Source organism: Carcharhinus amblyrhynchos, chromosome 11 (assembly GCF_965287045.1).
Source record: "Carcharhinus amblyrhynchos chromosome 11, sCarAmb.v2.hapA, whole genome shotgun sequence".
NCBI classification, from domain to species: Eukaryota; Metazoa; Chordata; class Chondrichthyes; order Carcharhiniformes; family Carcharhinidae; genus Carcharhinus; species Carcharhinus amblyrhynchos.
This window is the reverse complement of record NC_137334.1, coordinates 2735517-2751606: the sequence shown is the minus strand read 5'-3', so window position 1 is coordinate 2751606 and position 16090 is coordinate 2735517. Positions and strand designations below refer to the sequence as shown.

The 16090-nt window shown below is 38.7% G+C and overlaps 1 protein-coding gene across 5 annotated transcripts in view; it reads left to right on the top strand.

The window, feature by feature from the left end:
• The window catches only part of pikfyve (phosphoinositide kinase, FYVE finger containing), a 121940-nt gene that overhangs the window by 57244 nt on the left and 48606 nt on the right, over positions 1-16090 (top strand). For 4 of the 5 annotated variants that reach the window (XM_080198392.1, XM_080198393.1, XM_080198390.1 and 1 more), the window contains exons 11-20: positions 76-223; positions 5839-6006; positions 7064-7126; positions 10288-10417; positions 10988-11168; positions 11897-11971; positions 12088-12195; positions 12404-12544; positions 13165-13291; positions 14747-15966. In XM_080198392.1, the coding sequence (XP_080054518.1) occupies positions 76-223; positions 5839-6006; positions 7064-7126; positions 10288-10417; positions 10988-11168; positions 11897-11971; positions 12088-12195; positions 12404-12544; positions 13165-13291; positions 14747-15966 (2361 nt within the window). The remainder of the gene's footprint in view (positions 1-75; positions 224-5838; positions 6007-7063; positions 7127-10287; positions 10418-10987; positions 11169-11896; positions 11972-12087; positions 12196-12403; positions 12545-13164; positions 13292-14746; positions 15967-16090) is intronic. The other variant, XM_080198394.1, reaches the window with a different exon arrangement.

Genomic DNA, 16090 nt, shown 5'->3' with positions numbered 1-16090 from the left:
CAAGATTTGAGTTTTGTACAGGAAGAGATGTTTTCTTCTCCATTTTGGTTTCAAAAACCAATGTCTGAATTTCAGAGCACAGAATTTTCTGAAACACCCTCTCCGGACAGCGATTCAATAAATTCGGTCGAAGGCAACTCTGAACCATCATGGTTTAAGGACATCAAGTTTGATGACAGTGACACTGAGCAGATGCAGGATGATGGAGAAGAAATCATGCAAAGTAAGTCACATTTCTGAAGCTGCAGCAGGTGAAGTTAATCCCTTATACTGAGAGTGGAAAAAAGTGAGAGCGTACATTTCAATCACATCTGAGTATTTTTGCTGCCCGTAGAGAAAACAATCAATTTGAAGAACGTACAAAACAATTATTTAATGGTACTTGTCAAGTTAAACTTTTTCCCGCAAAAGACAGGGCGAAACAGGAACTTTTGGAAAAAATGTTAGTCGGTATACATTCTGGGAGCACTTAGGATGCTTCTGCATCTGTGAAATTGGTGGAGCACATTTATGAAATTTGTTACGGCCAGTTATAATAACTGTTATTTATCGATCAGTTACACCAAACAGAATGAATTCCTTATCAACCTGCTTAGTGGACCTCTTGAGTACTGTATTCAAGAGCTTATAGTACTTGTGTGAGAACATTAAAAATAAGAACACAAGTAGATCATATGGGTCCTTACATCTGCTCCTCCATGCAGATTATCTTGATTACTATCCTCGATTCTGTTTTCTGCCTGTTTTCCCTATCTGGGAGACCTAAAATATATCTGTCCCAACCTTAATTATCAACAATTGAGCACCCTCTGGGATAGAAAATGCCAAAGATTCACAACCCTTTTGATAAACGAAGTATCCTCATCTCAGTCCAAAATTATTAATCCTTTGTAATGAGTCCTCATATTGCTTAATAATCTTTGGTGTGATAGCTCATTGAATGTCTTTTGGAAATCCATCCAAAAGAACTCCTATAAATTTGTCAAATGTGATTTCAGTTTCGTAAAGCCATTTTAACTCTGAATAACCACACTTTGATTTCCTAAGTGCATTGTTAAGATTCCCTTAATAATGGATCTAACATTTTGCTGATTTTATTAATAGTAGACTCTCGCATTTTGCTGATTATTTTTTTTTAAAAGCTTCACTCATGGGATATGGGCGTCACTGGCTGTGCCAGCATTTATCGCCCACCCCTAATTAGCCTTCAGTAACTACTGAGTAGTTTGCTTGGACATTTAGAGTCAATGGCATTGCTGTGGTCCAGAGTCACATGTAGGCCAGACCGGGTGAAGACGGCAAATTTCCTAAAAGACTTAGTGACCCAGATAGGTCTATACAATAATCAACAATGGTTTTGTCGTCATCTTTAGACTTTCAATTCCGGATTTTTATTTTAATTCGAAGTCCACAATCTGCTGTAGTGGGATCGTAGTCCGCGTCCCGGAGCATTTCCCTGGGTCTCTGGAGTGTCTGTCCTGTGACAATACCGCTATGCTACTGCTTCCCCTCATGATAGATGTCAGACTAACTGACCTCTAATTTCCTGTTTTTCTTTTCACTCTACTTTTTTGAATAGCAGTGTCATAGTTTCTAACCTCCAATTTGCAGGGATCGTTGTAGAATTTAAGAAATTTTGTAAAATTATAACTAGTGCATCCACTATTTTGGCTGCAACCTCTTTTAGAGTCCGAGATGTAGGCCATCAAGTCCTGGGGATTTGTTGGTGTTTAGTCCCCTAAATTTTCATCCACATTTTTGTTTGGATATTAATTTTTTTTTTAAGTTCCTCACTCTAATGAGCTCCTTGCTTACCCTGTATTTCTAGTATGTAATTTGGGTCTTTCAATTTGAAGATGGATGCAAGATATTTGTTCAACACCTCTGCCATTTCTTCATGCGCCATGATAATTATTCTGTTTCTGTCTCTGTCTCTAATGGACCAGCATTTACATTTACTGGCTCTCTTCCTACATACACATTGGTCAAAGCTCTACAGACTGCTCAGATAAAAGCAAAACACTGCAGATGCTGGAATCTGAAACAAGAAACAGAAAATGCTGGCAAAGTGACTGGAAGGGTCATCCAGATTCAACACAGTAGCTCTGTTCTCTCTCCGCAGATGCTGAGACCTGCTGACATTTGCCAGCATTTTCATGTTTTGTCTACAGTCTTTTAGTTAATTCTATTTTTCCTCCCTTTTTATTAACTTTTTGGTCATCTATACTTGGCTTCTAAAATTCTCCCACCCCTTTGTCATAGTAATCATCTTCACAACATTATAACCCCCTTCTTTTAATCTAATGCTATCCTTAGCTTCCCTTGTAAGCCATGAATGGATATTTCTCTTTTTTTTAATGAAACATAGTTTTGTTGAACATTTTGATTCATTCCTTTAAATGTTTTGCACTATTTAAGGTCGTACCTTTTAGTCTATTTACCCAATCAAATTTAGCTAGCTTTTCCCTCATTCCTATATAATTGGCTTTAAGTTTATTATTCTTGTTTTGGAGTCAAAAATATTATTGTCAAACTTAATATGGAATTTGTATCACAATTACTCTTTCACAGAGAATCCTTCACTATGAGATTATTAATTAATCCTAGTTCATTGCACAATTACAGTCATAACTAGTTTTGTGACTATGTGGTTTCACAGCCTGTTGTCCTAGGAAGCTGTTGCGAAAGCACTCTAAAAACTCACCTTCCAGATAACTTTTGCCAAATTGATTTGACCAAACTAGATGAAGTTAAGTTTCCGACAATTATTACATTGCCTTTGTGGCAAGCTTCAATTATTTCTTGTTTAATGCTCTGTCCAGTGGTATAACTAATGGTTAAGGGCCGGTAAACTACTCCCATCAGAATTTTCTGACCTCTGTTATTCTTAACCTCCTCCCGTACTAGTTCTAATGCTGGATCTTCTGGCCATGATCTTTCATTACTACTAATCTGCGTTATCCTTTATCATCAGGATTACTGCTCCTGTTCCATTTTGCTTGCCTTTTCCAATGTTGTGAACTCTGGGATATTTATTTCTGAACCTTAATCACCTTGCAGTTGTGTCTGCATTGATAATTTTATCAAATCAGTTTATTTTTATTTGTGGCGCAAGTTCATCTAGTTTGATATGAATGCTTTGTGCATTCAGTTACAAGCTTTTATTTATCCACGCTTCTTTGCTGGACCTCTGTCCCATGCTGCATGTCATTACTATAAATAGCTATACTGCTCTATTGCCTCGATTTTTCATAGAATCCCTATAGTACAAAAGAGGCCATTTGGCCCATTGAGATATCCCCAACTCTGACAGAGTATCTTACCCAAGCCCCCTCCTCCGCCTTATCCTCATAACCCCACACGTTTCTCATGGCTAATCCATCCCAACTACACATTTTGGGACACTTAAGGGGCAATTTACCATGGCCAATCCACCTAACCTGCACGTCTTTGGACTGAGAGGAAGCCAGAGCCCCAGAGGAAACCCACACAGACATGGGGAGAACATGCAAACTCCACACACACTGTCAACCTAGGCTGGAATTGAACTTGGGTCTTTTCTCTTTTTACTTTTCTAAATCACCCTTCATTTGGTCCTCCCCATTCTTTAACTTGAAGCACTTTTCATAGCCCAAAGTGTAGGTCTCACCAGAAAGTTTGTCATGCACTGGTGATTGGGGCTGGCTATTGGGGTGTGGTGGAGGGAGGGGGGAGTAGATTGCTGGAGGAAGGAGTGTCGGGACTGCGGGGATGGAGTGGAGGGGATTGGAGATCAGGGCTTGGCAGGGATATTGGTTGAGGCTGGCATATTGAGGCAGGCTGGGAGGGGCATGGGGAGGCGCAGGGAGGGCCGGCGATGCTGGGGTTACAAAGCTGGCCAGCAGTGGAGAGGCCAGCAGACGGGCCACATCGCATGCGCCGATCTTGGGTGCTGACAGATATGCTGCCGGCCTCTCTGGCTGGAATAGACCCCACCCATTGAATTTCAAGAGGATTTACATGAATGCACTCTGCAGTGCACAGAGTGTGGGAGATTCATTTTGAAACTCCCACTGAAAAAAGTGTGATTTACTCCAGTTTTTATGAAAGTTCGACACAGAATTTTTTTTGGGAGGATCACCCCCCTCCCCCCAATGTGTACATATGAGAATTTGCTTGTGAAGTAATGTCCATTGAGCATGTTCTATTGGTAATGGTACATTTACATTGTTTGTGCTTCATTTCTTAAATGATTTAGAAGTCTATCTATTGCCATGCTTAAGTGGGAGGCTTTAAAAAAAGTTTTTAAAAATTGCCTTGTATAGCTTCTCTGGTACTTGAACAATGGGTATTTATGTGTGTGTTTGCTGTCCACTGCTAAATTCTAACATTGATTAGTGGTTGCTTAATCATTTTATTGTTTTTTTTCCACTTCCCATTTTGTACTTGTGCAGAATCAGCAAGATTCCTCTGTCCCATGTGCTGTTTGGTATATTCTATTTATTAAATGTATAAACATAAAAAAAACAAGCTCCATTACAATTGGCACACTTTTAATGGTCTGTTTTACAGTGCAGCCAAGAGTTCAAATCAGTCCATTTTGAACATGATTATTTTCTTCAGTGGACAATTTTTACTTCTAATATAGCATAGAATGTATTGTAAAGTTATACTATTTTCAGTTTTGTTAATTGAGCATTGTTTGTGGTGAATGGTAGGAATATAGTTGCTCAAAATACAGAATACGTGCTATTTAGTACTGTGTGGGTGTATTTATATCTGCAGTGGTCATAGTTGTGAGGTCTTTCGTTCCTGTTATTTGTACTGTTGTCCTGCCATAGATTTATGAAGTATTTATGTAAGTGACAAAATTGTTACTATAAATTTAATTTTTAAAAGGTGTTCACCCTGTGTTCTTGCGCCTTCCCCTTACTGTAGTGCTTTGGATACTTCACAACATATAGGTAATCTGTAAGGTTATTCTGGTCATGAAAATAGCTTCTTGTATTCTTTGATGTGGAGAACTTTCTTGTGCTTTGAAGTCTAGAGGAAGCTGCTAAACTGAACTAGGGAAATGGTTAGAGCTTTACACTAGCATGCAGTTTTCCAATACTGGTATACGTGTTACAGAAATAAATTGCAGTCAAAGCATACATGCATTAAATAGTTGAGTGATCAATGTAAACTACTGTATTGAGGAAAGAAGAGCTTCAGAACTGTGGTAAAGGAGATGAACAAGAACGTGGATGCCAACAAGACATGATGACATTTTAATTTTTAATGCAGCTACATAATCTATTACATTAGAAAAATAAGAATGACATAAGTGATGGCAAATCATTTTGAAATTGTGCCATTAAGTATACACTTACCAGACTGTTACATGCCGACATCAGTGAGATTTATGGATTTCCTGTTTATAGTGTCTATCTCTGCCTGTTCAAAGTCATTAATTTTCCCATTCCAATTCCAGAGCCATCTAACTAAGAGGGTTTCCAACATACGAGCTAATCAAAACACAGACTTCAAGTGCAAATATGGCTACATGTCATGCCATGCATGAATTGTGGAGTGCTGCTAAATACCTTGGACAAATTAAGATTTTTAAAAATTATTTTCACTTTGCATGAAAATGAAAATTAAAATTGCTTCCATTGGCACCTATGCCATAGATTAGCCACTGCTGTGATACAGGCTACATTGGGTCACAACAAACAGATTCAGAATTGAATACCAAGTGTTTAGTGTTAAATTAAAAATAAACAAGCCATAACCTGGCTTGGTACACAATTTGCATGTCATAGGCTGAAAGTGCTTTGCTTGAATTTCCACGAACACAGTCATCATAATTTTTTACAGGCTTTTCCAGCCCTAGCAAGCGTACATCAGTAAGCAGCTTTCAGTCAGTTGTGGACAGCGACTCTGCAGCTTCTATCAGCCTAAATGTGGAACTGGACAATGTCAACTTTCATATCAAGAAACATTCCAAGTACCCGTATGTCCCAACACATCCAGCAGATCAGAAAGGTATGGAAGGGAAAAGGAAAAGCAATGAAAGAGACAGTGGTAGGAATGAAGTTTAGTTCTTTACTCCAATGTTTTGGAAGAAGATAATGCCCAAGCAAAAGCATATTTGACTGAAAGTTAAGCAATGGTTGCCGTCTTATGGTTAGTGTAGAGTTTTGAGCCCTAGTTTTTACTTGAGAAAAACTTTCATTTAAAAAGATGCTGCTTTTTTTGTTGAAAAAGTGAACCTGCTGCCTCTGAATACTGGACTGTCTTTGCACCTTGGCTTGCCAATGAAACAGTCCTGATTATTTTTCTTCCCCTTTCATAAATCTCCCCCTCCACGGCTTTATCCCCACTCCCTCTACAAAAATATATATATAATCATCAGTGCTGTAACCTTTGTTTTCCAGATTTCTGCATGGTAATATTTGTTTTTAATACCTGCTTTGCGACCAGCTTTTGCACTCTGACTTACCTAGCACTTTGCAGATAACGTCATTTATTGTCTTTTTGCTAAGCTGGATACCTACATTATACTGTTTTATGTTCCTATTCTGGTTTATCTTTTTCATCTTGCCCTTGCCTGTCAATTTTAAGCTACATTTATCAACCATCACAATGCTGCTGTTGTTTAAATATCTCCTTGTATTTCAGCTTCCCTTAGCCAATGTTGTTGTTGCTGCAAAGTGCTGTAATTTGCTGAGTAATATGCATCTATATGATTTTGATATTGCAAGTTTCCTTTGTTCTTCTAATATACCAAGTTTTGTCTGGTATTTTCTATGTGTTCTTCTTGATAGCCAACCATTGCACACAAATCTTTGTTCCGACCAGTTGGGACATAGCTAAGGCTAAATGGTTTAGTATTTTACGTTTTTGAACACTCAATTTCAGAACAAAAGTACACAAATTTTTATTTTATGTTAATAAACGGACTTGGTTTCATTGCTATAAACATTGTTTAAGAAATGCTGATTTCAATTCTAATAGTGACTTGCAGGCATGTGGGCTTTATAATGTGAATGACAAATGTTCGGATGCTGGCTAACCCATATAAATTTATGTCCTTTGACAGAGTTCTTGGTATCTGAGGATGGAATCCAGCAAGTCATTGGTATAAGTGATGCTTTTATTAAAGGTAAGTAAAAGCTTAGGTGTAAAATTCATGACTTAATAACTAGAATATTTGATCGAGGGAACTGTAACCATGACTTGCTTTAAATGGCTGAGAGGTTTAAGTAAAATTTTGCAAAATGTACTGCTCTTTGTTCTTGTGTGTAAATTTAATTGGTCACGCTCCTACCTCTAAAACAGGTTGAAGTCCATCCAAAAAAATCCAGACTTTGTCTAGGCTGATACTGAGAGAAGTTACTTCTTTTTTTAAAAGAGGAAAAGTTTCTCCCTACTTTCCAGATGAATACAATAAATATCCTGATCCTATTTAAAAGTAGAGTCTCTTAAAGTGTCTGAAAAAACGTTCCTTCAATGTCACTAAAAATGCAGGTTACCTGTCATTTGTTGTTTGAGTGATTTCACTATACACGGCTAACTGCTGTATTTGCCTGATTAGCAATAATTGTACTTCAAAAACAATTCAATGGCTGTGAAACAGTTTAAAGCATCCTGAAGATATGGTAAGATGACTTAAAAATGACAATTCTTACTTTGCTTATCAATTAAGCCTCATGCTTAAGGAAGAGGCTGACTAGGGTGAACATTGGACCCTTAGAGGATGAGAGGGGGGGACTTAGTGGTAGGGGATGGGGAAATGGCTGAGGCCTTGAATAACTTTTTTGTATCGGTCTTCACGGAGGAGGACGTGAATAATTTGCCGGGTGTTAGCGATGGAAAGATGGTAGGAGTGGAGGGCCTGAATGACATTATTGTTACTAGAGAGGCAGTGCTGAAAAGACTGGAGGGACTGATTGTGGACAAGTCCCCAGGACCGGATGGAATGCATCCAAGGGTTCTGAAAGAAATGGCGGAGGTGATAGTGGATGCCTTGGTGATTATTTTCCAAACATCGCTGGATTCCGGGGAAGTGCCAGAAGATTGGAAAACGGCTAATATTACGCCGTTGTTTAAGAAGGGTGGCAGGCAAAAGGCAGGGAATTATAGGCCGGTTAGTTTAACGTCTGTTGTAGGTAAGATGTTAGAATCCATGATCAAGGAGAAAATAGCGAGGCATCTTGAGGAGAATTGTTTGATAGAGCAGACGCAGCACGGTTTCGTTAAGGGGAAGTCGTGTCTGACGAATTTATTGGAGTTCTATGAGGATGTGTCTAGGGCAGTGGATAGAGGAGAGCCGGTGGATGTGGTGTTTCTTGATTTTCAGAAGGCGTTTGATAAGGTGCCGCAAAAGTGGTTATTACAGAAGGTCAGGGGGCATGGAGTTGGGGGTAGGGTGTTAGCGTGGATAGGGGATTGGCTGTCAAATAGGAGGCAGAGAGTGGGTGTCAATAGGTGCTATTTGGATTGGCGGTTGGTGACTAGTGGAGTGCCCCAGGGGTCGGTGCTGGGGCCTCAGCTGTTTATCATTTATATAGATGACCTGGAGGAGGGAACCAAGTGTATGGTGTCAAAATTTGCTGATGACACCAAGATTGGTGGAACGGCAAATTGTGCGGAGGGTGTGGAAAGTCTGCAGAGGGATCTAGATAGGCTGGGCGAATGGGCCAGGAACTGGCAAATGGAATTTAATGTTGGCAAGTGTGAAGTTGTCCACTTTGGTAGGAATAATGGTAGGAAGGACTATTACTTACATGGCGAAAAACTGCAGCATGCGACAGTGCAGAGGGACCTCGGGGTCCTTGTGCATGAGTCGCAAAAACCCAGCCTGCAGGTGCAGCAGGTGGTCAGGAAGGCAAATGGGATGCTGGCCTTCATAGCAAGGGGGATTGAATATAAAAGTAGGGAGGTCTTGCTGCAACTGTACAGGGCATTGGTGAGGCCGCAGCTGGAGTACTGTGTGCAGTTTTGGTCGCCACACTTACGAAAGGATATTTTGGCTTTGGAGGGAGTGCAGAGGAGGTTTACTAGGCTGATACTGGAGTTGAGGGGGTTGAACTATGAGGAGAGGCTGAATAAACTAGGCTTGTAATTGTTAGAGTTTAGAAGAATGAGGGGAGATCTCATTGAGACATATAAGATGATGGATGGGATGGATAGGATAGAGGTGGAGAGACTCTTCCCGCTCAGAAAGGACAGTAGGACTAGAGGGCACAGCCTCAAGATAAAGGGGGTGCGGTTTAGAACGGAGTTGAGGAGGAACTTCTTCACTCAAAGGGTGGTGAATCTCTGGAATTCTCTGCCCGTTGAAGTGGTGGAAACTGCCTCGCTAAATATATTTAAGACGTGGGTTGATAGGTTTTTGATAGGCAAGGGGATTAAGGGTTATGGGGAGAGGGCGGGAATGTGGAATTGAGACACGACAGATCAGCCATGATCTTATTGAATGGTGGGGCAGGCTCGAAGGGCCAGATGGCCTACTCCTGCTCCTATTTCTTATGTTCTTATGCCAGAACCAGATAATTTGTATGCAAAAACCAAAAAAAAATTCTATTGTTGAATTTCTATAGTAAATGTTGATAAACAGCTAAGTGTTTATATTGCCAACAAACACACAATGCCATAGATACTTGTCTGGTAATATTGGCAGTAATTTCTAAACTCTGGTTATTCATTGTATCTTTAAAATTCAATTATAGTCCAGAACAAAGTTAGTGGAAATAGAAATTCTGTTTTTGTGCTCACCAACAGATGTTTTTCGGAACAGTAAAGAGAAAATCATGGGCTCTGCATATCAAAGCTGTATTTTAACCCATTCTAGAAGAAACATAGAAAATAGGAGCAAGTATCAGTGATTTGGCAGTTTTGAGGCTGCTCCTGTATTCAGTATGATCATGATTGGTCCTCTATCTCAATGCCATACCCCTGCTCTCTCCCCATTGTACTGAAAAATATTTATGTGTCACATTAAACTATTTCCTGTGTTTTTTAATCAGCAGCATGGTATAAAGATAACAAAATACTTGCATTTATGTAGTGCCTTTTGTGACTACCAGACGTCCCAAAGTTTTAAGTACTTTGAAGTGCAGTCAGTGTTAATTGTTGTAATACAGGAAATTTAGTAGCCAGCTCCTGTAAACAGTAATGTGGTGAAGACCATTTAATCTATTTTGTGATTACTGGATAAACATTATTATAATGTACTGAAAAAAATAAAGCTCTTGATTCTTGCAATTTCCTTCTGAATTGTTGAAAGATATAGTTTAAATTATGCCTGTACTTTGCCTCCAGAATCTCTCTTTAATCGTCGAGTTGAAGAAAAATCCAAAGATCTCCTTTTTACACCACTTGGGTGGCATCACAGCTCACTGGAACACCTTAGGGAGGAAAATGGAGAGAAACAAGCAATGGAGAGACTACTGTAAGTGCAGCTGTTAAAATTATAATGTGGTCTATTGCAGCTTTTGCATTTTTAAGAATAAAAGCTAGCTTCGCTGAATGTGGGGCCGAAGTGTGAAATAATAGATGCGTGGTATGTGACATCAGATCTGTTACCAAAGAATGCAGCTCTTATGTTTAAAATGCATGAAGTACTGCTTAAAATGCTTGGTAACTTATCTGTCCACAGTAGAAACAAAAGGAAAATCAAATTTCATTTGAATATTTTAAATATTAATCTGTTTAACATCTATTTAACTTGATTAGTCTACAAGAACTCGAGCTAGCATTTAAAGTTGTGAGTAATAATTAATTTGTGTAAATGATTTATATACATGGAAAAACAATAGCTAATTTATAGTTGTCCATTTTTTGTCATTTCTATTTTAGAGTATATTCAGGAAACGTTTTTCATTTGTGTAATATTTTGAAAGCCAGAACTTGAGTTATCACTAATTTAAAAAGGAATTGCTTCTTTTAAGTTAGCAAGTAGCATGTTTGTTGCAGCAGGAAATATACACTTATTTCTCTTTTCTCCTGTTTTTACACACAGTTCAGCTAACCATAGCCATATGATGGCCTTGTTGCAGCAACTGCTCTACAGTGAGTCTCTCTCATTATCCTGGAGAGATATAATTGTTCCTGTCGTCCGTCAGGTTGTACAGACTGTGCGTCCTGATGTCAAGAACAATGATGATGACATGGATATCCGTCAATTTGTTCATATAAAAAAGGTACAGTTTGCTGAAGCTGAGTTACATCACATCTACATGCACGCATCAACATGAAAATTTATGCTCCGTTTACAAAGCTTCATGTCAACACAAGCACCTTTCTTTTAAAAAAAACCCTGTCTACCGGCTGAAACTTCTAATTGCTTTTGTTTTTGTCAGTAGGCCTCAGCTGTGGCTCAGTTAGTAGCACACTTGCCTATGAATCAGGAGATTCTGTGTTCAAGTCTGACTGCAGGACTTGAGCACAAAAATTGAAACTGTAGATCCAATGCTGTACTGTTAGAGGTGATGGCTTTCAGGCGAGACGTTAAACTGAGACCCCATCTGTGGACATAAAAGATCCCATGACACCATTTCAAAGAAGAGCAGAAGTGGGATCCCAGATGCCCTGGTCCCTGGTCAATGTTTATCCCTCAGTTAACTTCTCACAAAAAAAGTCTATTCATTATTGCAGTGCTCTTTATATGAGCTTTCTGCGTGCAAATTGACTGCTGCAAACTCGCATTACAACAGTGACCACAGTTTAAATTGCTTTGCTCCCAATGAAGTTTTGGAGATGTAAAAGATCCTATTTAGATGCAAATCCTGTTTTCTCATAATCTTTTTGCCCTTTTAAAACAGGGATTTCATGTTAGAACTAGTTTTAAATCCAAATACCTTAAAATCATTTGCTTGTTTAACATGAAATGTAACCCACGATTATATTTCATTTGCTCTTTCCTTTGCAGATACCAGGTGGTAAAAAGTTTGATTCCGCAGTTGTTAATGGGTTTGTTTGTACCAAGAACATTGCCCATAAGAAGGTAATGATAAATTTAAGTCTTTTGCTAATTATAATTCACATTTTACAATTTCATTGAGGTTATGTTTGTGTTCAGTGACATTCTTTTACTATAACAATGCTTTTAAAATTCCACAGATGAATCCTCACATTAAAAATCCAAAGATTCTGCTGCTGAAGTGCTCCATTGAATACCTCTATCGAGAGGAGACCAAGTTTACATGCATTGATCCTATTGTCCTACAGGTTTGTGTCTTCGATTGTGTTAAAGATCATTCATGGATAAAGTTTGCTACTATTATTCCCAAAAACTAGTCTGCATCTGAATGAAAATTAGTTGAATTATATTGTACAAGGATAATTGGTAAGACAATGCCAGTATGGTTTTCTGATCTTTATCATGTTAAATGTCTTCATACTGGAGATTAACACAGACCTTCATCGTTGTACTTAGGAAAGAGAATTCCTGAAGAACTATGTACAGCGAATAGTGGACGTTCGACCAAATCTGGTTCTTGTGGAAAAGACGGTTTCTCGTATTGCTCAAGACATGCTTCTAGAAAATGGCATCACCTTAGTTATTAACGTAAAACAAGTGAGTTCCCCAATTTTATAAGTTAGCGTTTAACTTCTTGACTTTCTGTCATTATGTTGCACATGCAAATCTATAAGGTCTTCGGTTTTTTGCATCTCTTATAAGAAAAACCAACTGCTGTGTAAGTGTAATTCAAATTACATTTGAATTTGGTGTCATTGGTTAAACATTTCAGTGATCTTGAAATTCTGTAAACTTAATTCCTTTTTTGAGAGATACCTTTTCAGTGGCATTTTCAAGACCTTCACTGCATCTTGACTGTTACTATTTTATTCCTGTTTCAAAGCTTATTTGGAAAAATATTACTGATCAGGAGGTGGAATCCTAGTTGAATTTCCTTTGGCTAGCCTAGGGACACTGTTGTGAATTGTGCGTACACACTTAGACAATGATAAACTCTAAGTAAATACAAATCAAAAATATTGCATTGTAACTTGTAAAAGCCATACTTCTGAAAGTTTGCATAGACCATTGTTTTACAAGTTTGACCTTTAGATGGGGAATTTGTTGAGCCCAGTGCAGAAGTTGAACATTGGCAAGGGGAGGGAATGGTGAGATTTCAATATTTGTTTTTATGGAAATTGATGACCATGAACATCCCATTTGTTTTTCACGCATAGCAAGTCCTGGAGCGAGTGAGTCGTGTTACACAGGGTGATTTGGTTATGTCAATGGACCAACTTCTTACAAAGCCTCGCCTTGGAACGTGCCATAAATTTTTCCTTCAACCATTCCAGTTACCCAGTGGTAAGTAACTTCATATCTTTTACTGTCCTGAAGGTAGACTTGATGAAATTTGATGAGTGCTTGTGGACTTATTTCCTATCATGGAGCTAGACAACTGAATATTGTTAGACGATTTCAGCTTAGGAAGCTGTGGCAGTCAAACTTTTACCATATGCTCACTTGGCATGTTTTCTGTATCACATTTTACCCCCCGGTACAACCCATTATTCACCTACCCTTATCAGACTAGGTGTCATTGGCTAGCAATTAGAAATGCAAGTTCTAACTTGGAAGTATGTTGCCAATTTAGTGGCCTTGCAGCTGAGTCACAGCCAAAGAGATGGGAAGAGCTTTGGATTTAGTAGCTACCAGGTGGGTCCCCACTTTGGAAACTTGACCAAGTTATGACACATCATCATCTACACCATCGCTCCCTTTGAACAGAAGGCATTGAAAGTTATTTCTCCAAAGGTATTCCCAACACATGGAGGCCATTCAAGGGTGAAGTGCTTCAGGTTGTTTCTGCATTTGTGTTATCGCACCTTGTTTATACCCTGGCTATCCATGAACGTGAATTGTCACTGAGGAAGAGCCCAGCTGACTACGATAAATGAATGGTAGTGTGTGGAGAGTGTAATTTCTGATGATGTTCCAAGGATATTCCCGACCAACTGTTCGCTTTCCCCGAAAATATTCTCTCTCTGTCTTTAAAGATGAAGTATTTATAGTGTAATAAAAAACTTGGCATAGACTAGATATTGAATCAAAGGTTTACTGATCCAACTATCTCAGTGCCTTTCAAATAGCCCCAGAACCACTATTTGTTTCCTTATTCTTTTCCCTAATTTGGAAATGTTTTGATTAATTCAAAAATAAATGAAACCTTAGTACTATTGTGAGATTATTATAATTCACTGAGTTACATTATCATGTTCTGTTAAAATATTATAACCCTCTTAATATTTTAAAACTGCTGTGTTTGTAGGAACATTGAATTTTGCTAGTCATAGCTGGCAATTTATAATTTTTCGGGTAAGTTGAGTTGTAGGAGCAAGCTACTTGTTGCTAGTCAGTGGTTGCTGCACATAAACCAGCATTTTCACTGTTTGCAGTATTTGCAGTCCAAATTATGGCACAAACAGCAAGTATAGAAATCCATAGGATGTGGCAATGTGCCTATTCTTGCCTTAAATCCACCTACAAATAGGATTTATGCCTTGCAGTGTTAAGTAATCTTTCATTCTGCTGTATCAAGTCTCACGCTGAAGTACTTTAGTATTACGGCAAGAGGCAACACCCAAAGCAATATTTTTAAAAAATACAAATACCAGGAGAAGTTTCAAAATATATCAGGTCAGAAAGAAAAATGTTGGTTGGCAATTTTTATTTGTGACTGTCTTTGCTCCTGAATGTGACTAAACAGGCAGATATATAATTTTGAAATGTCTTGAATTTGTTTGCATTTTTCCCCACCAGGTCACACAAAGACACTCATGTTTTTTGAAGGTTGTCCCCAACATCTGGGATGTACTGTAAAGCTGAGAGGTGCTTCAGAATATGAATTAGCAAGGGTGAAAGAAATTCTCATATTCATGGTCTGTGTAGCTTATCATTCTCAGCTGGAACTTTCTTTTCTTATGGATGAGTTTGCGATGCCTCCAAGTTTATCTAAAAGTGGATCAATCCATTCCATTATTGATGAAGAGGCTGCTGAAAGTGATGGGCAAGACTTGTTTAATGATGAGAAGATTGGTAGTTTTTCCAAAGACTCTGATGCTCCAATCGAAGATGTCTCCTTGGGGTCTGAATTTGCTCCAGCTACCAGTTTTGACTGCCTGAAAGAAAATACATATTGTGAGGAGGAGAAGCTGTTGAGAAGAAGTGTTTCCCGGGATAGTATTTTTGTAAAACCTGAGGGACTCACACCTGATAGCGCTCCTCCAGATTTTGAGACCCCTTTTCTTGATCCTCCTATGACATCTTCTGTTCATGCATCCATAATTGACTCACTGATGTCTGAAAGTAAGAAAGATCAAACACCTCCAGACACTTACCACACATTCTTACATGAGCATCCCAGATCGTTAAATGATTCTGATGATCAGTCAGTGGGAAACAGGCCTAAACTTTTCCGTGACCCCCTTCAGGATGATACAGACCTGTTCGTTACTGAACATGTTACTTCCTCTGAAGATAGGCTGAAATCCTACTCTGTTGCATTCAAGCAGGAACTGAAAGATGTCATTCTATGCATATCTCCTTTCATTACTTTCAGAGAGCCTTTCCTATTGACTGACAAAGGTATGAAATGTCCCACCAGAGACTACTTCCCAGAACAGGTCTATTGGTCCCCTCTCTTACACAAAGATATAAAGGAAATCGAATTCAGGAGAAAGAAACAACTGCTGAAGGACTTGACAAACCTTCAGGGACTGAATGGCAATGTTCAGGCAAAGTCGACTCAAATTCTTCCATCACATGATCTGCTGAGTGCCAGAATAACTCATTCCTTAGGAAGTAACCAAAGCTTGTCAAAGCTGTTAGCTGATTATAGAGCTCGAGGTGGTAGAATAAAGAACAAAGTAATAGATCCTTTTACGCAGAGCAAAGAAGACAGCAGTAAAACAGTGATGAAAGATGGAGAAGAAGAAAGTCAGCGAGGACAAATCCAGAATGAGTTAATGTGGGCATCAAAGGTAAGGATGTTTTTTTTTCTTAAAAAGTAGCTTCAAGGTCAAATGTTTAAGTTCCCAATAACCAGCTACCCAGATTAGGAGAGTGCTGGGCAGATCCATATCATTGCTTACTGAGTAAATGATT